Source organism: Anas platyrhynchos, chromosome 1 (genome assembly GCF_047663525.1).
Source record: "Anas platyrhynchos isolate ZD024472 breed Pekin duck chromosome 1, IASCAAS_PekinDuck_T2T, whole genome shotgun sequence".
In the NCBI taxonomy this organism is placed as follows: domain Eukaryota; kingdom Metazoa; phylum Chordata; class Aves; order Anseriformes; family Anatidae; genus Anas; species Anas platyrhynchos.
The window spans coordinates 196,772,376-196,793,775 of NC_092587.1; the positions used below are offsets into that span (position 1 = coordinate 196,772,376).

A 21,400-nucleotide genomic window follows, 5' to 3' on the forward strand; every position below is an offset into this window, starting at 1 on the left:
CTTAGCTGTTGCAATGGTGATTCTGGGCATGCTTTCTCCTAAAGCCTAGGATACCTGGGGCTCAGGGGTTACTTCCCTAACCAAAGCTCTACCGAACTGCAGTACAGGATGGATTTCCCCATGGAAATACCTTTTCCTATCACCAAAGCAAGGGTTAGTGTTTTTACTTTCATCCATGCCTTCCATAAAACTAGGAATAATAACAATGAAAAACTGTAATAATCAACTCACTTAAAATAATTATGTGGAAAGGTAGGTGTTATACTTGCACTGCAGAGTCCACTTGTTTGTAATATTTGAAATAAATGTTATCTAGAAGAGGCATGATTTAAAACACCATCATCCTGGCCTATTGGACTCCCTAATCACTACAGTTTTATACACTAAACTCTAAAAAAATAAATTTTCCTATAAACACTCTAACACCATTTCAGTCTGCTTCTGTATCATCTACTACCATTTTCAAGTGGCACCTTTCACCAGGGCCATTTGTTTTTTTTATAAGCATTTTTCAAAACTAAATTGCAACATTCCCTACTGATAGATGCTAAGAGCAACCACACTGGAGGCTTCAAAAAAGATCTTTAACCTTTCAGCTTTTTTTTTTTAACAAAAAGTATATTAAAAAGTTCAAACAGTGCCTTTCTACATGTCTCAAAGCAGACTTTAATCGTCTCATACAAATCTCAGCACTGCTGAGAGTTCCCAGAGAATGAAAGACAATACTCCTGCTGATGAAATATTTCAGTCCAACAGCTATAAAATCATTTGTTGCCCGTTAATAATAACTCATCTAGCAATTTTAACATTACCATTCAGCCAAAAGTGATGTGAAGATTGTAAATACAGACACAAAAGGCTCTGTGCCATCTCTCCCACTGCTGAATTACAGGACATGGCTGAGTTACCAAAGTCAGCATCTTCGTTTCGTACCCTACAGGCTCTAGCAGAAATACTACACACACATCTTGGATGAGCCCATCACTCCTTTTCTATCCAGCAGATATTTGCCATTCAAAACAAACAAACAAACAAAAAACAAAACTCAACAAAGAATGAAAATGCACTGAGAGCTTATCAATTAAATATTGATCAGCTATCAATCTCCAGCTACCCCATGCCTCTCTGACAAATAATTTTAGTTCACATAAGGTAGAAATCTACATATTCAGTAGGAGACATGTTCTAAGCAGTTGGTTTCTGGAATTCACTTGACAGCAGCAATGGCATATTCTCTAACCACAGGCATGGACACAGGGGAAGAGCAGCTATTTCAGCATGCCTTGTTTTGACTATATGGTCATATAAATGGCCAAATCTTACATCTTGTACAGATTGGCTCCTGCATGCAGACACATATAATATTCTCATAATGAACAGTGCCCAATAGAGCATTTTCCAAGTAAAGTACCACTAACAAGCTGCTTTTTTGATTGTTGTTGTTGCTGCCATTGTCGAAATTGCTGTTTTTTCCCTGTTAGCATCAAACTGATCAGGCTTCATCTTCTAAATCTACAGCTGAAATGAGAACAACATTCCCCAAATCAAGAGCCAACAGGAAACATATAATCAAGAAAAAGAACTGCAGAAAAGATAAGTTATTTTAATTACCTTCAGAATTATACAGGGATTCGCTCTGGTGTACATTATAATCCCATTGCTTTGCAGAGTTCGCAGACGTAGAGCCAACTTGAATTCCTCTTTCTTGCTATTTTCAGAAACACGGTATTTAATGTAACTATTCCCAGCAAAGCTAAGGGAAGTGTGGCCTGAAATAATCATTTTGAAAAGACACGTTCTTTTAGTGACACAGGAAAAAATTCCATCACCGTCAATCTAGTTAATTACAGCAAATGAGAATGAGTTTAGGACGAAACTTGTAAATAAGCCCAACCTTGATGGGGAAAAAAAGCTTGCACCTACTACAAATATATATGGTATTTTTTCATGAAATTGTTTTTCAGTCGATGGGGGAAAGATCTATTTCTCCGTATTTATAATGAAAGAGGGTTTTCTCCAAGTGTTCAGCATTTTTAAGGTTATCTACCCCTGAGCACACCTATCTCTCCTCACTTGTAACAGAGGGAGTTAAAGACAACCATGCTTGTACAGCAGGGAGTTGAGTTATGGGTATAAAGTCTGGTGTGGGCAGATGGCAGCCAAACCTGTACAGTTAATTCCCTGCAACCACTGCCCACGACCACTGTGAAAGAACTTATTATCTGCTGTGCTTTTTCCAAGAACACATTACATAGCCTTGGATTCACTGAAGTAAATGGAAAGCTCCACTTCATGGGCTCCCTACCGCTCTCTTTGTATCCAAGGGAACAACACAGCTGCAGAGAACTGACAAATGTCCTGAAAGTTTATTTTTGGGATGCTGTAGTGTTTTCATTAGTAAAGGCTGGAATTTTGGTGATCTACATTGCAAGCAGGAGTAAACTATAGAGCTTTGCCCATGGCAGGAAAGCATCTAGCATAACAGTCTCTAGGAAAAGTCCTGTTTACTCAGCAGCCTGTTTTAATGATCTGGGATTCAACCCAGTCAGTAGGAATTTCCCAAAAGAAACTTGATCATGGTCTTCATGCAGTCCCGTAGCTATAAAGCCGATTGTTTTCCAGGGCTTATGAACAGATAAGATAGACCAAGTGCCAGTGCTGAGAAGGGTTAAACGGTAGATCTTCTGTTTACTTCAGTGGCACCTCTATCTGCAATATGAGAACGACAGCCCTTTTTTTTTGTTCAAGTATATCCCCCTTTACCACTGTGACGTGCACCTGAGCATTCGCCAAGCTTTCCAGGTGGGCATTGGCAGATGAATGGTCTCCGGTTAGCTTCGTACCCCACACACTGCATGTCCCCTGGACACGGCTTCTCCAGGCAGGGATCATTAGACCCTGGGCACAGTCCTCCTGCAATAAGTTAAAATACTGTCAAGTACACAGTGTAAAACATGATCTTTAGTAATACAGAACTAATAAAAGAAAGACAATTATTGATCTTGCTCTTCAGTACAAGCCAAGCATGGCTTAAGAATAATGATAAATAAATAAAAAATATTTCAGGAAGAGATGCCCTCCAGACAAGTACTTAGCAAAACACTGCTAAGTTTTTTTCAAAGGGTGCACTAAAACCTACGGCAGAGTATTATGAAAACTGGCTATTATTAGCAGTGACTGGATATACATTGGTGTTGTGATGCTCAGACCAGTCATTTATTCACAAAGCCTTGTGTACAGGGAATTTAGGGCTACCAGAAAGAAAATAACTTGTAGTTACACAATCCTTTTGCCCAAGCATGCCCACGTAAAGCAAATTTAGAGAAGTAGAATTCCCTGGGAGACAAAATAAGAAAAAACAATTCCCTGGCTATGGAATGACAGCTGAACTTTTCATCTTTGTACTGCACAGGGCACACTTGCAGTCTGAGCACAAGGCACAGGCTCTGTCCTCATGTTCCTCCTGGCTTTTCCAAGACCTCACATCCAATTGCATACCTTGCCCAGGCTGCCCAAAACCTATCCTCCTTTCTTGTGGTTGTAACTACAGAACTTCTGTTGCATATGAAACTCCGTATGTCCAGGCCAAGACCAAGCAAACAAACAAACAAAACAACAAACACACACACACCAAACCAAACCAAACCAAACCAAACCAAACCAAACCAAACCAAACCAAACCAAACCAAACCAAACCACAACTACAAAACAAAACAAAACAAACAAAACAAAAACAAAAAACAGCAAAAGAGGAATACTTGTCTTGGACACTAAAAATGCAAAGAAATTTTGAAAGTAAAAAATACAGTGACTGTATTTCCTGGTATTACCTAATTGAAGAAAGAAACAATTTTAAATAGTTGCAACTGATGATTACAAAGGGGGAGAGTGTCATTTGGATAGAATTAGTTTGAATGCTGCTGTCAGCTCTTTCCTTATATGTTTTTAGTAGTATGGAATATATACATATATATATATATATATATATATATATATATATATAATTTTGCTCAAGAAAAGGTGAATTCAAAACTACTACTAACTTCAAAATAGAAGTAATATGAAGAGACAGATGAATACTGTTTTTTAAATTCACTTAGAATACTATCATGTGATACAATTTCATTAAGGTTCTTTGAAACCTAAATTTTTAACGTGTAACATGCTCACTATGTCAATGGCTAACTTTAAAGCCAGCCAACATCATACTTCTTGGATAGAACTTCTATATAACTTATTCAAAGTGTCTAAATATATGTTTCAATTGCTCTAATCTTAATTTTTTTAATTTTTTTTTTTAATTTCTTAAATTTTTTTCAAGCACTACCAACTGTATGCAAAACACAATACAACTGTTCATGCTCAATTTATGAATTCTCAGGATTACATGAATTTCTCAACAATTAGCCTTTTGCTGGTCGTAATAAAGAATTTAGTACATGCAGGGTCAGCTTCTACCTCTGGATGTCTGTGTGCAACTGCTATGAAGTTATATGCTTTCAACTGCAGGAAAAGCCATTCCCGTCCTTGCTTCTATTGATTTGCAGCCAGGGCTTGAACTAAGAGAGACCCAGTTGCTGGGAATGGACTGGCTTCTCTTTTTTTTTTTTTTTTGCCTATCAAATTCATTTACTTCGAGTAATAGATACAGGCGATGATATTAATGATAAAAAAGCCAGCACCTTCTTACCCATCAATTTCTGAATATTGGCAGTTCTTGGTTATTGTAGAACCTTAGTCATATTCAAATATTACTTTATTTTTTGAGCATATGTATTTTATTTACAATTTATAAAGGAAGAAATCAACCTGTCATAGAATAAATCCCTAAAGTAATGAAAAAAAGAATCTTATTGCTCTTACACTTTAGTACAAGCCAAGCAGAGCTCATAGCAAGCATAGCTGAAATTACCTGGTACTGTAAGTATTTTCTGGAAAAAGAAAAATTACCGCTGCAGGTTTCAAAGTGGACATGGGCTGACTACAAATACGGCAAGGACTGTAAATGTCTTGCTTGATATACAGCACAGTCAATTTAATCTTTAACATCCTCCCCTCCTTTGTCAAACATTTGTTTGAGAGGTCTATGCAGAAAACGATTTACAGTACTGCCTGTAGCACTGTTAGAAAATGATGCATGGCAATCTTTATTAATCAGTTTAGTAGGTAACATTAACAGGAATAACAGCTGCAATATACAGTCACACTTTAAGTCTCATCCTATCAAGAAACAAATGTTAGTTACTGCATTGCAGAATTATATTCTATTCAAATATAAGGTCTACAAAATTTAACCAAGAATATGTTTTTTATAGCTTATTTTTTAACCAGTTCTCTGGAATTCAGTAACAAGTTAAAATTACTTCTGAAATTATATTGGGTGATTAAATATCTATATGCTGGCTTGTACGTTCTACTTGGCTCTGTAGGCTATTTTAATTTATTCTTATGTGACAAATACACAGAACTGTGCTGTGTGGATAGATTCTCTCTTCCCTGAACACACTTAAACCTTATGTGAAGCTGTAATTCAAATGAACCTCTGCATAGCTGACAGACAAGTCATTTGGACAAAGGCCCCACAGCTTCTTGGTGCGGAGAAGAAAGGGACAGAGATTCTTGAATATGGCTCTACAAATTTTCACAACCCCTAACCTATGACTGCATCTTTGACATGAAGCAATAAAGCAATAGGTTACTTTGTTATCCATCTCTGCCAGTGTTTTAGCTGATTCAAGCCCTGATTTGTACCTGGGAGTCATTTTTCCAAAGTCCAAAAATATATGGAAAGGATCTAATGTGTTTAGTATAACTGCAGATACACTAAAGAACTGCTTATCCTGGCAGGCCAAGAATAGTTCTTCTGCTAAGCTACAAGAAAATCAACTTTTTATTCATCCTGCTGCAGCAGGATTTCATAGCTGTCACAAAAGTTTTAAAATATTCAGACTTGGGAGAATAAATGCTTTGTGCCTGTCTGTATGGTTATAAGTACATAAGTTACAAATCTGTATTATTGCTTTGCCCTAGCTAACACGCATTTTCAGGCTGATTTCACAACTGTGTGAAGCAAAATTGTGAAATCGTTCAAGGGTACTTTGTCCACATCAAAGATTTACAGCCTGAGTTTAAATAAAATTATTCTAATGTTGCATTTCCAGTCCAAAGAACAGTCTATTTACCATTCAATAGAGATTCAAGAAATATGGATTTGAATTGATCTCTTTTTTTTTTTTTTTCCTGTACCCAAGTCCAGAAAACCCATAGTATTCTCTTGAAACTCACATTAGTATTAATAGAGCTGTTCTCTACAGGATATCCCAGAGACGTAAGGGATAGTGTCAACCAGAGCATGGCAGGGAAGGTGGAATAGGCCCACTTGATTCTGACAGTTCATCTTCAGTTTAATTCTCTGAATCAAGCTAAAAGTATTACAGTCTCCCTACTGGTATACTGAGGAAGAAAACATATCAAAATGAGACATTTATTTAATTACTGTACACCCAAAGAAGGATCACTTCCAGGAATGTAAACATATTTTTTAAATTGAGTGCTTCATCAATGTTAACTTGAGCCTTGAGGTATTTGTTGTGTTTTTATAAGCCCATTCTCCTGAATCTCTTGGAATATATATGTATATGTTCAGTATTAGCCCATTTCTCTCATTTGCAGAAAAAAGCTAGAACGGTGACTCTGAAGGTCAGTCCCATAAGGCAAATAAAGGGACGTTCCCATTTGCTACTTTTAAAACAATCTAATGATTATTTTAGTGATATATTGGGTTTATATGGCAATGTTTTGGTAGCAGGGGCAGGTTGCAGAGGTGGCCTAACCTTGGGCTTGAGGAATTTGAGATAAGGGTGATAACTACATGAAGTAAAGGACAAAACATGGACTGGACATGGTGGGAGAGTGCAATAACTGTAGAGAACTCGTATTGCAATGTGGTGGAGGGACAAAGTGTATAAACTGTCCACCTTTGTTGCTGTTGCGATGATGTTATGTTGATTTGGTGTGGGGGATTTTTTTGTTGTTGATATAAGTGAAGTTTATGTGATGAATGTTTATGAATGTCTGTTTTAATGACAACTTAAATATGTTTCTCACAGAGGCAGGTAGTGGAATGCATTGGGCTTACATGGCAAGGGTTTAATAGCAAGGGGCTGCAGAGGTGGCCTCTGTGAGCAGAGCCCAGCAGCTGCCCCAGGTCAGAACTGAGCCAGCTCCAGACGGATACAAAAGGGATCCGCTGCTGGCCAGAGCTGAGCCATGAGCAATGCTCATTGGACCTCTGGGACAACAGATTGAAGAAAAGGAAAATAATAAACTTGTGCTACAGCAGCTGGGAGAGTGAGGAGTGAGAACAACCCTGCAGCCCCCAAGGTGATTGCAGCAGGAGGACAGGAGGTGCTCCAGGCACAAGGCAGCACAAGTTCCCCTGTGGCTGTGGAGAGGCCCCTGGTGGAGCAGGCTGTCCCCCTGCAGCCCATGGGTCCCACATGGAGCAGATCTCCACGCTGCAGCCCCCCCATGGGTGGAGGAGCCCCCGGTGGAGCAGGTGGATGTGGCCTGGAGGAGGCTGCAGCCCATGGAGAGCCCCTGCAGAAGCAGGCCCCAGGCCGGAGCTGCAGCCCATGGAGAGGAGCCCACGCAGGAGCAGGGGGCCTGGGGGGAGCTGCTGCCCACCCATGGGGGACCCGTGCTAGAGCAGTTTGCTCCTGGGGGATGGACCCCGTGGGACGGACCCGTGTGGGAGCAGTTCCTGAAGAGCTGCTGCCTGTGGGCAGCCCCTGCAGGCTCAGTTCAGGAAGGCCGGCATCCTGTGGGAGGGACCCCATGGGGAGCAGGGGCAGAGAGGGACCGTGAAGGGGTGGCGGAGACAAGCATCAGGGAGTGACCGCAGCCCCCATTCCCTGTTCCCCTGTGCCTCTTAGGGGGGAGGAGGTGGAAGAGGGTGGATGGAGGGAAGGTGTTTTAAGTTTGCTTTTATTTCTCACCGATCTAGCTTGTTAGCAACAGGCAATAGATTATATTAATCTCCCTAAGCTGAGTACGTTTCACTTGTGATGGCAACTGGTGAGTGATCATCCTATCCTTTTCCCAAGCCATGAGCTTTTTTTATCATCATATTTTCTCCTCTTGCTCCTTTGAGGAGCAGGAGTGAGAAAGTGGCGTGTTGGAGTTTTGCTGCTGTGGTGTGAAACTACCACAAGCGGGAAGGGAAGACAGTCAACCCATGATACTTGGGTTGACATGATTAGCTTCTGTTGAAGAAGACTATGCTTGTTTAGCTTTAATTTGGTTTTAGTTTTGGAGCACAGTGACCAGGTATTGTAGGCAATGATTACAGTACGCATATAAATGCATATACCACAAACTTGGTTCTGCACAGGCCAACCATGGGTTTCAGTTAGCTTGAGAGCCCCCAGAACACACTCATGGTGTGCCCTAAGTATGTCCTACCACACAGTATGTCCCAATGAATCAGTTTCTCTTCCAGTTTTAGAAGAATGGCAGTTTGGCCTACTCCATCCACTGTTTGGTAACAGCTTCCCTTAAGACCTAGGTGACAGATAAAAATCTCCACTCTCCCTGATTCTACAGTCAGGTTCCCACTTCATGCTTCATCTCTCCTGGGTTTCATATGAGATCCTGCATTCTCAGCATAGGTCTTAAAGTAGAGAATATTCTCAGGGAGAAACATCTCCCCTTACACAAGCGCAATGTTAAAAGGACTGTAACCAATTTAATGAAATCTATCAAATTTATCTGCAGTTCTTTGTTCCCAAGCATAGACAAGACACCTTTTCCTTTATTCTTCCTGGCTGTCTTGACAGGACAAGTCAAGAGGCACTAGTATGTGTGAGCTTCCTGGAACTGGAAAGAGCAGAGGTTGTTCAGGATCCTGGTATTAGGACTGGAGTTGTACAGACAAGAATTTGGGTTCCTTATGCCCAGTACTGCAAAACATTCAGGACTCTATGAGGTGATGTGTGCTCTGAGGAACTGAGGAACAGACCACCATTTAAGATCAGTTCCTAGATAAATAGCAGATCCTATAATGCATCACAGTCTATGATTTCCTTTTGTGAGAACATTCATGACATGCTAGAAGTGGCTTCATAAAGTCTGAATTGCCTGGTTTCACGAGTGGTCCAAGACTGCTATTCACTTGATTAAATAACATAGATGTGAGTGTCTGCACTTTCGCTGAACACTTCTGGGTCTATTAGAAAAATTCTTTCAAACTATTAAGCCAGAACCATATTAAACACTTGAAATGGAATTCATCTCATCTAACTTTAGGGCATGATTCATCCGACTGATTTTAGACATCCAGGGAGAGATGTATCACATCATTAAAAATACCTCATTCTTTCCACTGTCTGGAAATGAGGCCTGGAGTGACCAGCTCACATGTAGATATATACCCACATTTGTCAAGATAATTTCAATCAAGCCTTCTCCCGTATTAATGGAACCTCACTTTTGTAAGGTTATAACACAGAGCCATCCACTATAGCAAAGTAGACCCAACAAAACCTGCTTCTTTCCTGCATCTTTGTCTTAACACAAAAGAATTACTATGCCACATGAAAAAAACATGAACAAAACAAAACAAAAAACACAGAAAAAGTGAAATAGATTTCTGCTTCTGAAAAATGAGAATGTCATGAGAACTATTTATTATATATACTTATTCTGGTCCTCCTATCTTTATTTCCCACAAGCACTGACAGATGTTTGCATGCCTTACATCACGTGATGGGAGATTGGCAATTGCATAGGCCTTGTAGCCCCACTGAAACAAACCCCAGTTTGTTACTATATTTTTCACATAAACACAAGCAGAAGAGCCAGAAATCTAAGGAGAAAGTCTGTTATTGGAAAAAAAAAAAAAAGGTCATTCAATTTTATTGATTTTAAAGGCTTTGATTGATATAGCTGAACTTTCGAACTTATCCTTCCAGAACTGAGCTGCTGATCCTTAGAAGTTCACACACTGCCTGCTTTACAGTCTCCCTGCATTTTTATGTTAGATAACTCCGTTTGCTCACAAAGGTAATCTAGGTAAGTTATGCACAGCTGGCATGCATAAATTGTGCATATCTGTGACATCTGCCAGTGGGAAAAACACTCCAAGTATGATACATATTTCAAGAACGAGTGAATTAGCTCAAACTCAAGCTTTCTGGGTCATAATTGAATCAGACCACTGAAAACATATGCGATATTTTAATGGGCTTGTCATATTTCAAGCTATTAATATTTACTGGACTGGGTCATTAAACTATCCTAGTAACAAAGGAAGTATAATGCTTTTATTATATTGATAGTATCTTGATAATGCTGTCTTGTAAAAGGAGGTATGATAGATTTATTCTGCTATTCTGTGCTCTTTTTTTCTGGTTTGCTGCATTTATGTCCATGTACAAAGGATCAAAGGAAATATTTGGATTTTTCTGATCAAAGGAAGTATTTGGATTTTTCTAAGTCTTACTGAGCCTAGACCTTAGTATTCATGAAAGTAGTGCCATACTCAAGTTTTCTAATTAATATATCCTCAGAAGCCTGTTAAACTCCTAAGGGACTAAACAAAGTGATGTATCTGTGTATTTACCTAAACAGCAAGACATTTCTTGTGGCTCCTTTAATTAAAAACATTAGAAGAGGATGACACATTAAGTAATGCGCAGAAGGGCAAAGCATGAGCTTTTTTACTTCCTAACAAGGTATCTTATTTCTGCACAAGTAACAGGCACCTATAGATCATCTATCTGATGACCTATATATTTAAATCAGCGGCTTTGGACGAATGAATTTTTGTTACAGTCTGGATGGTGGACTTGAGATGCACAAGCCCATGCTAAGGCTTCTAGATCAACATGGGAAATCTGCACCTAGCAGCTTGAATGGGAGATCTGGGACCCATCCAGCTTCCCAGCTGGACAAGGAAATATCTGCACCAACTGTTCTCAACAGCAGTCTTCATAGCCATGATAGATGGTCCAGAGGCTATGGACCACAGACAGTAATTTAGGCAACCTGCAATACTTAGATTAACACAATGGTTTGGGTTGGAAGGGACTTTAAAGTCTACCCAGTTCCAACCCCCTGCCATGGGCAGGGACACCTTCCACCACACCAGGTTGCCCAAAGCCCCATCCAGCCTGGCCTTGAGCACCTCCAGGGGTGGGGCATCCACAGCTTCTCTGGGCAATCTGTGCCAGGGTCTCGCCACCCTCAGAGTAAAGAATTTCCTCTTTATATCTAATCTAAACCTACCCTCTTTTAGTTTAAAACCATTCCCCCTTGTCCTATCCCTAAAATCCCTGAACTTTTTGAGGATTGATTGGTACATGACAGAAAAAATTAGAAATCGCTGTCCTAGCTGATTTTTTATGTTTCCAGTGCAAACTTGCTGAGCAGAGAAGAAAAAGGGGAGAGCTGCTGGATCAGAACTGTTCTGTATTGTAAAGCCCTTTTTTGGAGCTAAACTAATAGATTATAAGGCACATCCACTCACTATTAGTTTCTGAAGGGAATATACATCATTACTGACTTTAATAAGTAATGAAATGAAATTATACACAGTGAAAATCTTGGCTGCCAGAAAAACAATTTCTGACACAGTGAGGGCTATCACCATCCCTATGGAGATGAGGATTTGTGATTTCTTGGTACATAAATGAGACAAAGCTATGACTTAGGGAATATAAAAGTGTTTTGCAGACAATGCTCCTGCATTGGCTCCAGGACTCAGCTGGAGGATATTGCAGCATTGTCCCTTTCAAACCTGTGAAAATCCCTTTTTATTTCAGAGCCTTTCATGTGTAACAAAAAGCCAAGTATTGTTATAATAGATGTATCTGTTCAGAACCTCTAACGCTATTACTTAAAAATTGACCAAACAGTCTGCTCTTGACTACAGAAAACACCGCAGATAGAGAATTCTGATATTTTTATAGAGATGAACTCCTAAGGCATTACTATTCATGTGCTGCAGGACACAATGATTTCTGGTTAAGTTTTATGCATTAAGGCCTATTTTCATTCCCACTGAAGTCGATGGTGTGACATGAAGTCCTGCTGACTGCTGCAGAGACAAAGGTTGGCTATTGAGAGACACAGCTACTGAATTCTTGTACAATTGTGTGTGTGTGTGTGTCTGCATGTGTGCTTAAGATGAGGGAGACTTAGATGTATTGATTTTACAGCAGCTTTTTTCTCTGCTCTTAAATGAAGTGGAATGAGGAGCAAATAGCTTGGCAAACAAAAGAAACAGAACTATTATTATAACTGCCTGAGGTGTTGTACTCCAAGTACAGAATCATAAGGAAGATTGGCTCTCGAGTCTATTTGTCATATATACCCATGCAAAATCGCTGCCAAAATGTGGAACAGTCTGAAACACAGAAAAAAAAAAAAAAGAAAAAAAACACACCACCCTGACACCTACTGTAGCATTAAAGGTCAGAAATGGTGCTTGCTCGCAGTTACTCAGTAAATTATTTCATTGGTTTCTGCTCCACTCTGCAAAAATGAACTGGAAAAGGTATTTCCACCTGTGTTGCTTGGGTCCTTTTCCTTGGGCATTCCTGGTGCAGAGCAGGCTATTCTACTATGACTACACGACAGCTTTATTCTGGTGTTGTTGGAGACTGAGTGGGAAACCACATCACTCCCTCTCTTATCCTTCCTCTCCCCTTCCTTCCCCTCCCCTGGAAGTTTGTTGATGGCTCTGATTATGGAGCCTCCAGGAAAGCAGTCTTTGTCATAAGAGGCCAAAGTTCATCAACTTCCATTTACATCAGTAAACACGAACAATTCTTCCTGAGCCTGAGAAATCAATTCCCACAATACATCAGCCAGTCGTGCTTTAACGGGCTGAATTGAAATGCCCCTTCTAATCTGCATCAGAGGAATAAAAACAATCCTATCGCATAATGTGTAAAGATGGGAGGGGACGAGGGAGCGGTACTCACCATTGCACATGCAGTGCACATTCCTGTAAAAGCGGGGGCACACAAAACTAATTCGTGCTGTGCTATAGGTCATCAGGGAATGTGAATCAATAGATAGACTTTGCTCACAGTGTTGTTCCTGACAATCCAGTCCAGAGCAATTCTTCTCCAAGATAGCAGAAATACGAATCACATTTTCCAAGTGTCTCCTTGCATTGGTAAGCTTCTGAATCAAATAGGCAGGCTTATAGAAACCACCGTTGTGCATCTGAACTGCAAACAGCATGTCAAGCTGATTGTTGCCTGCCACCGGCTGAATACTGATGATGTGTAGGCTGTCTTGCTTTTGGGAGAGCACTGCGTTTCGCAAGGTACGCCGGAACCCATGCATGTGAAGGCCCACAAAGTCTTCCGGGGAAACATTCTCAAAACGAATGGTGACGGTGTTCTGCAGCATTTCTTGAAGCAACTGCTCGACGTGGACCACAACGTCGATGGGTACCTGGAACCGGCCATCACTGACAGAGACATTCAGGACATACTTGCCATTATCGAGCCCTCCGAGGGCAATGATCTTCCCATCATGGCTGTTAACCTTGAACAAACTTTTCTGCTCTGATTTCAGTGTGTAAGTGAGGACATCATACACGTCCTGATCTGTGGCGTGAATTTTCCCAATGACTCCACCTGGAAAATCATCTTCTATGGTGACAATGAAGATCTCCAGTGGAATGGCCGTCGGCTTGTGAATGCTCTCTTCAATAACCCTCACCTGAACGTAGGTGTGGGAAACCTGCTGAGGCTTCCCAGAGTCCTTTGCCTAAAATAATTAAAACAAATAAAAATAAGCCAACAAAATATGACACACATACAATGCAGCTGTCAACCATAACTTTTTGCTATATGTATTTTCACAGCATCAGTAATTCTGAAGACCTCTCAAAAGAACTTCCCAAACACATTTGCAAAATACATATGTAAAGAAATGTCTCAGCCATTTCTAGCAGTGGAACTTACAAACTCTTTAGGGAAGCACAGATATCTTATCTAAGTGGATTGCAGAGAGAAATGTGTCAGTACTATGTCTCATTACTCAAACTGAAATGTTCCCAGGATCCCACAGCTATCACTTGCCCCCTTCACAACACAGCTATTTGAAAATGGTATATTCTGCAGCAAATGGAGTTTGGACTCACTTCTACTCTGGAAACGACATTGCATCCCAGTGAAATACCAGCAGCAGTTTCTGTGCTCCATGGTGTGCACCACAGTGTTTCAGACCTTGCTTAGCTTATGTGGATACAAGGGAGTTCAGAGTTTTTCTCAAGCGCTCTGTGTGACTTTCCCTGAAGCAATCAAAAACCATGCTTGAAATAAATAAAATTTATCATCCTCCAAAAGTGAAATAGGGTGCTTGTGCTGCTCCTAACAATAAAATATGAGAGAAGCACTACACTTGGACAGACGACTCCATGACCCAGAGCACATATGATAGCATCATTTGCACTTTTTTATAGGGAATAAAAAAGCAAATATGACAAAAAACCCAAGGCCATCTTGACAGAAAGGTGTGCAAGCTTGAATCAGTGTCCTTTTCTGCACTAAGAAAAATGCTTCACTGAAGCCAGTATTAAGATAAACCACTCCACACATCCATTTGCTTCAGAGAAGAACAGACAGCTGAAACATCACTGGGCACAGACGTAGCACATATTGAAGTAACTTTGTATTTGGACATGGAGAGGAAGACTTACAAAGAAAAAAAACAGGCAGGATGGCAGTACTAATATGGACATTACCAGAACAGGATTAGTAACTTGGAGACACTAAAAATCATGCTTCCTAACCACGCTGGATGGAGAATTTTAGAAAAGATTTTATGTAGATGTGCATATACACATACAGACACGCATACATGCAGAAATTATTTCCCATTCCATTTTCAGTTTTAACATTACTTTTTAATAAACATAACACAGAGGAGGAATCTGATGGTGGAAAGGGAGAAGCAGCAATCTGGCACATATAAATGGAAAAAAAGATTTCTATATTCTATACACAACAGAAAACTATAAAATATGATTTCACTGCAGAAATCCCTAAAGAAAATAACACTGGGAGGAATTGGGCCTTCACAATCCAGCTGCGTGTTTTTCTGAATATTTTGGTGCATCTCAGTGATTGTGGTCTGGCTAATATTTCATTTATATGACATACTTGGATCTATATAGCTGAGGATGCTGCTTAAATGTAATTTACATGCCCAATTTTGGCTATACTGGAACTTTGGCTAGTGAATTGTCCTGAAAGGAGGATATTTTAGGATGAGGACATGGTAAGAATAAAAGATATATATACACACACACACACACACACACACACACATATATATATTTTCTACAAGGCTCAAAAAATGGGTTGCAAGAATATTAAATTGCAAACCTGTAAAACATTACTTTCATATGAACTGCTAATTAGCAACAGAGCTTAAATTTTTTAAATTGTACCTAGCTGATCTTGTTACTGCTACAAACAGTATTAAAAGTACTCATAAAGGAGCAGTTATGCACTGTTTAGAGAAATTAACTCCAGTATAGCAAGCTGAGGAAAACTGCATTTTCAGACTTAGATGATATGACCGTGTCCCATTTCAATGAAAAGGTGCAGTTCATTCCCTAGACCTGCATATTTACTGAACCCTATTACATTTTCTCTGGCAAACCTGAAAAACATGGTCCAATTACTCTTGGATTTATAGTTTTCGGTAAACAAAATTACCGTGGTTACAAAGTTCCTCAACAATGACTCTAGAGCTACGTTTGAGCTTGACTGTTATATGTCTTCTTTTTACATTCTTTAAAAGCTAAGCTGACCTTCGAAATGTGATTTCATGAATTCTTGGTAGGCTTCCAAAAATTTGTGATTAAATTTACGACTTAAAAGCAGAAGTGATTTTCCTTCCTAGAACAATATTTTGCTGTCACTCGTTCTGTGGTATATTTATATGTATATACTGCTTTTTAGCTTATTTTCCTCTCTTAGCTACAGAAAAAAAAAAGGATGAAAATCTTAAATCATAACAGCTGCTGCTCAGAAAATCCATTTCATGCAGAGAAAATTGGAAAGGTGGCTGGCTACCTATTTATATTTATACAAAATTGGGTTTAAGGACATCAAAGGAAATATACTATATTGTGTACACATAAACTGGAATGCATGGTATTTACTTACAGAAAAAAGTCAATTAAACCCAAACCTTACAGGCAACGTACACACGACCTGCCACTATGAAGGCTGTCTTTCTTTCTATGCAGACACAAAAAATCAGGGCATACCTGCACACAGAGCACATATTCGGTTGCAACCATGTGCTTGAAGATGACTGCAGATCTCAAGACGCCATGAGGGTCCAGCGTAAATTCCTCCTCTTCATTGCCAGTGAGGATGGTGAAGGTAAAAGGGGGGCCATTGTGGAAAGAGTCTTTGTCCGTCACTACCAGCTGCAAAATGCTTGTGCCCACTGGTTTATTTTCCTTTATGCGTATACACAGCATATAATGAAAAGGATTAAAATGATACATCTCACCACAATGATAAAATACCACATTTCACTATCAAGAATATGCAAGTAAATGCTCTTTGGCCAAGGTGTCATTTTACTGTGGCATTTATTTGGCACTGCTGCACCCCATGGACTAGCATCAGAGATGGAGGCACCCACTGCATTGCTGGGGAGTGATCGATCATACCCTGTCTGATCAGGACCAACTAACCACTAAATCTTACATCCTGAGCGAGGCGTAGAGAAGTGCAAACTCATCCCAGCTCAGAATTTTGGAGGCCAGAGTACATACCCTGGTGCAACAGGGATGAACAGTAAAATGTGCGACAGATGCTGAGGTTAAGGAGTCTCGGCAAACAGAAACTTACCAAAGAGTCAAGAAAGACGTGTTTATACTTTCCTTTAAATAAGATCATTTGATACATCTTTGGCAGATAAATCATCAAAAGCTGCTTAACTGAAACCAAATGCTTTTGCATTTTAAAAGTCAGAGAAGGTTTTGATGTGCAGGATGAACTTACTTGAATTACAGCTGTATAGTTAGCTGGAGTAAATACCGGGCTGTTATCGTTCACATCAGAAATATCCACGTTGACCGTCACAGAGGAAGACAAAGGAGGGGTGCCACTGTCTCTTGCCTGAATAACTAACGAATAACCAGATATCTGCAAAAAGGTGAAAATATTAAATCATCATGAAAGCGGTCCTAAATTTTAACTCATGTTCTTTACATCCACTGCACCACCTACCATACTCTAAGGAAAGATGTCTGGCCTCATTACATTCCCTGCCCTTTGTATAACATTAGACTGTTTATTGCCAGATTGTGTCCCAAACACTATTTTATAAGGCTATCAATAAACCTAACACAGCTTCACTGTATTAAAATATCTTTACTAGATGATGCATTCCTGAAACAAAGGGACAGACATAAAAACAAAGGGCGGATAATATCCAAACTCAGCCTAGATGTCAGCTGGGATATGTGACCTGATTCTATTTAACTTATGGGTGGTTTCCAGGATAATATATGTTACTTATTAGAGGAAGCCTCAATTTGACACAGTGTTTCTGACACGGTGATGGAGACCCAACAAAAGTTCACAGACAGTTGGCTTACACACACTGAAAAACATTTGGAATCACCAGGGACAACACATCCTCTGCAGCAACAGGCTCTTATCCACCATTCAGTAGAAGATAAGGGAATTTTTGAGCCTGCTTGTTTGCAACAGCCAGAAACAAGTCAGCATAGCGTGGGCTGTTCAGTGCATCCCACCAGCTGCATCACCCATGGGTCCTCTACATAGGGATGTGCACGTGCATGAGGTTTGAGCATATATGGCGATTTGGAAGAGATCTGCGCACAGTTTATGGATGACAGTTTGATTTTATGAACTACATCCTTATGTCGGCCTCCTGTCTTACGACCATCTTCACGTAGTGCTCCATGCTCCCCAGGGAGAGCTGCCGACACGTCTGCCCGTGAAACCTTCAGAGGGGTGGAGAACAAAGGATGACCTGTGTACCAGATAAAACACCCGCTCCAACCTCTTGGAGTGGGGCTGGGAAGGGGAAAAACATGGTCCCGCAGAGGGCAACAAAGAAAAGTTAAAGGCATTTTTTAGGGTGGGGGAAATCCAAAAGGACACAAAGGTCAAAGCCGTTTGGGTAGGAGGGAAGAGGACAGGCTAAATGTATGAAACAAGGAGGATCTTCTGGGCTGTGGGACCAAAATAAGTAAAAAGGGAACATTTTTTAGGTAGTTTATAAGGAGAAGAAAGGGTGCAATTTGCTGAGTGTGTAGTGACAGAGTCAGGAGGAAAAACCCATAACTATGGAAGGTCAAGAAACTGAGGCAGAGCATTAATAATTTTTTTCCCTTTCAAGCTTTGATTTTTACTGCTAGTCAGGATTGACACCTTTGTGGGATCTTTCCCTAATTTTGTGAGAGTTTGTTTTCATTTCCATATATCCCAGAAAGGCAAATGGCAACAGACATGGTTTGTACATGATTAGAGCTCTGGAAATGAGTTTCCTTAAACTGCTAAAACCTGGGAGTCAGCACTGCCTTTGGGGATCTACAGCAGATGGGGCATCATGTATCATTTCCCCTGACGAGGTCAGAGACACTTGTGTCTAGGAAACGTGCCAAGGAAGCAAAGGAAAAGACAATATTACAGCTCACTTTAACTGAGAGAAACTTAGAAGAATGCGGATCTGAGAGTTGGCCTTAAACACGCACAGATTGGTGAGGGTGAAAGTGTGTGTCTGAATGCAGACACATATGCATATATCTCGTAGCTATGCCAAATGCAGAAACCAAACACAATCATGCTAAGAAATTAAGCCTGTGCCATATAAGAAAACTATCTAATAGCAAATATTCAACAAGCACAGCCATTATTACTTCCTTGTCCTCACCAGTCTGCAGTATAGTCGTCGTTCTGCCACCAGCCACTGGCAATTTAATCCTGCCTTTGTGATAACACAGAAAAGATATTTGCCTCTGTTTCAAGCAGTAGCTCTGCTTCCAGCAGAGAGCTGTTCCAGCTGAGCCCATATTCTGGGGATAGCAATCAGCTTCCTCAGCCGCATGGCTAGGGGGAAGGAGGTGTGCATTTCTTCATGTGTTGCAAGACTTCTGAAGTCATGTAGTATTCTCTTGCCCTGCTGGTAGCACAGGCAACTGTATTCATTTATTTATTTATTTATTTTATTTTCCTAAAAGCTGCTAATTGCTAGCTATGGCAAAATGGTGATAAATCACCCATAATGAATAATCCAGTGAGCAAACAAAGCTGCAGACGCCGTTTAATGAAGCACTCTTTCACTTTTGGTGCAGCCTGGCTACTCCATAACATTACCTCCCCGGTGAGATGTTTTGCAGAGCGCTAATTAATGGCTGAGGTCTCAGCTCGGTGCTTGGTGCCACAATCTGCAGCTCGCTGTAATCAGTCCATTGCATACCCTGCTGCATGCACGTGCAGGAGAGAGGAGGCAGCTCATTAACACAGCAACAGCTGCCAGTGGCACTACAGGAAAAATCCAGGGTGGCTTTTTTCCCCAACCTGGCTTCTGCGGTTGTGTTGGTGCAGGATGGGAGAAATTCCAGGGCAGTTGGCTTGCAAATACAATTGGGGATAGGGCTGGGGTGGGAAGAAGTGGAAGAACATTCGAAAGACCTGCTGGAGCATCTTAAGCTAATTGCTGCAGAATGAAAAGCAGCTTCTTCACAACTGGCTAGCAGCAGAGTTGAAATCAATACACATCTGTAAGTCATTGTAAGTTAAGAAATCCCACGTGTCTTACCCTTTCTCTATCCAATTTCTTTTTAACTTTCACGAGTCCCAAGCCAGGATCAACTGAAAATTCATTGTCTCGATCACCACTCACTATGGAAAAATGAATCTGGCCATTGGAAGGACTGTCCAGATCTTCCGCTATCAACTTTTTTGAGAGAAAAGTGAAAATTAGCAAAACAAATATTAAACCTTCTGTATGCTCCATTAACTGTTCAACGACCCAAGAAGCAGGACTCCATACTCTGTAAGACCAGTCACATCTGAACCGCACACCACTACGGCATCAAGCCAATCAGCTTGTCACAGAAGACTCTCCTTGGTCCTTTTAAAAACTCTAGCATTAAAACATATAAAAGGTTTTAATCTCAATGAGCTATATAACAAATGACATATAACATAAATACAATATATTTCACTGAGAAATTGAATTCTGTCTTCCAGTAAAACACACTTGTTTTAAGCTGGCTCCTGAATTACAACACCTTAAACATACCATTGCTCTTTGACATCATATAGGGGAAAAAAAGAAACATTTGGTACTACTTTTTTTTTTTTTTTTTTTTTTTTTTGAGGTGGGAGGGAAACAGGCAGCTATTGGGAAAGCAGTAGCAGATGCAGAATATTGGTTAGAGAACTGTTTGGGTGATTCAAAATGCAGTAGTTGCCATTATTAGCGCAGCAGTATTTTACTAAAGGTCAGGCAACAGAAGGCCTCATCCTGCCTAAACACGGCACTCACCATTATAACAGAATCACCGACAGCGGCGTCCTCGCTGATGACTGCACTGTAGACCACCTGGCTGAATTTTGGCGCGTTGTCATTAACATCTGTCACATTCACATTCACAGTCGTAACAGCGCTCAGGGCTGGAGTACCTCCATCTTTCGCTTCCACTACTAAGTAGAAATCCTTACACGATTCATAATCCAAAGCTTCAAAAATGGAAATGGCTCCTTTGAAGCAAGGGAAGGAATGTCAACATACAGCAAAAAACAAATACTGTTGTGGATTAAGGGATTTGACTGGAGTAAACAGTACAGCATGCTATTTATCGCCACTGCACAAACACAAAACATGTTGTTCCATCTTTAACACTGCCCAGTCCAATAAAAATATTTGGTCAGTTTTCTGCTGCTGTCATTTGATTAAAGAATGATGCCAATTGCACTTGGGTTGCCTCTACCAAAAGGACCTTCAAAGACATGAAATAATTAATGGTTTCTCATGAAAATAACTTTTATTATGCCAGTACTGTAGGTGGAGAAGTGGGTGCCGTATCCATCCATTTGCCTGGGCTCATGTACAGAGCCCGTGGGAGAATTGGATGCAGACTCTGGAAATCAACACTGACAAATCAGCAGAAATGAACTCCTACGTAATTAACTTCTCATGAATTAAATACTAATAAATGTGGTATGAATCCCTTTGAGAAATGAGTTGTCTATCATTTATGTGATTAAACAGGGACTTCCCCAATAAACTAGGTTTAAAAATTTTGGGTTCCTGCACCACACAACCAAAACTAAGATTATCTGTAACCTGACTCACTCTCTCCTAGACCTCTTCT

The 21,400-nt window shown here is 40.3% G+C and overlaps 1 protein-coding gene across 12 annotated transcripts in view; it reads right to left on the reverse strand.

The window, feature by feature from the left end:
- FAT3 (FAT atypical cadherin 3) overlaps positions 1-21,400 on the reverse strand; it is a 419,198-nt gene that overhangs the window by 34,300 nt on the left and 363,498 nt on the right. For all 12 annotated transcript variants that reach the window (XM_072032791.1, XM_072032790.1, XM_072032787.1 and 9 more), the window contains 7 exons: positions 20,572-20,786; positions 19,840-19,977; positions 17,049-17,192; positions 16,301-16,498; positions 12,987-13,785; positions 2,779-2,913; positions 1,612-1,769 (listed from right to left, as the gene is read on the reverse strand). In XM_072032791.1, the coding sequence (XP_071888892.1) occupies positions 1,612-1,769; positions 2,779-2,913; positions 12,987-13,785; positions 16,301-16,498; positions 17,049-17,192; positions 19,840-19,977; positions 20,572-20,786 (1,787 nt within the window). The remainder of the gene's footprint in view (positions 1-1,611; positions 1,770-2,778; positions 2,914-12,986; positions 13,786-16,300; positions 16,499-17,048; positions 17,193-19,839; positions 19,978-20,571; positions 20,787-21,400) is intronic.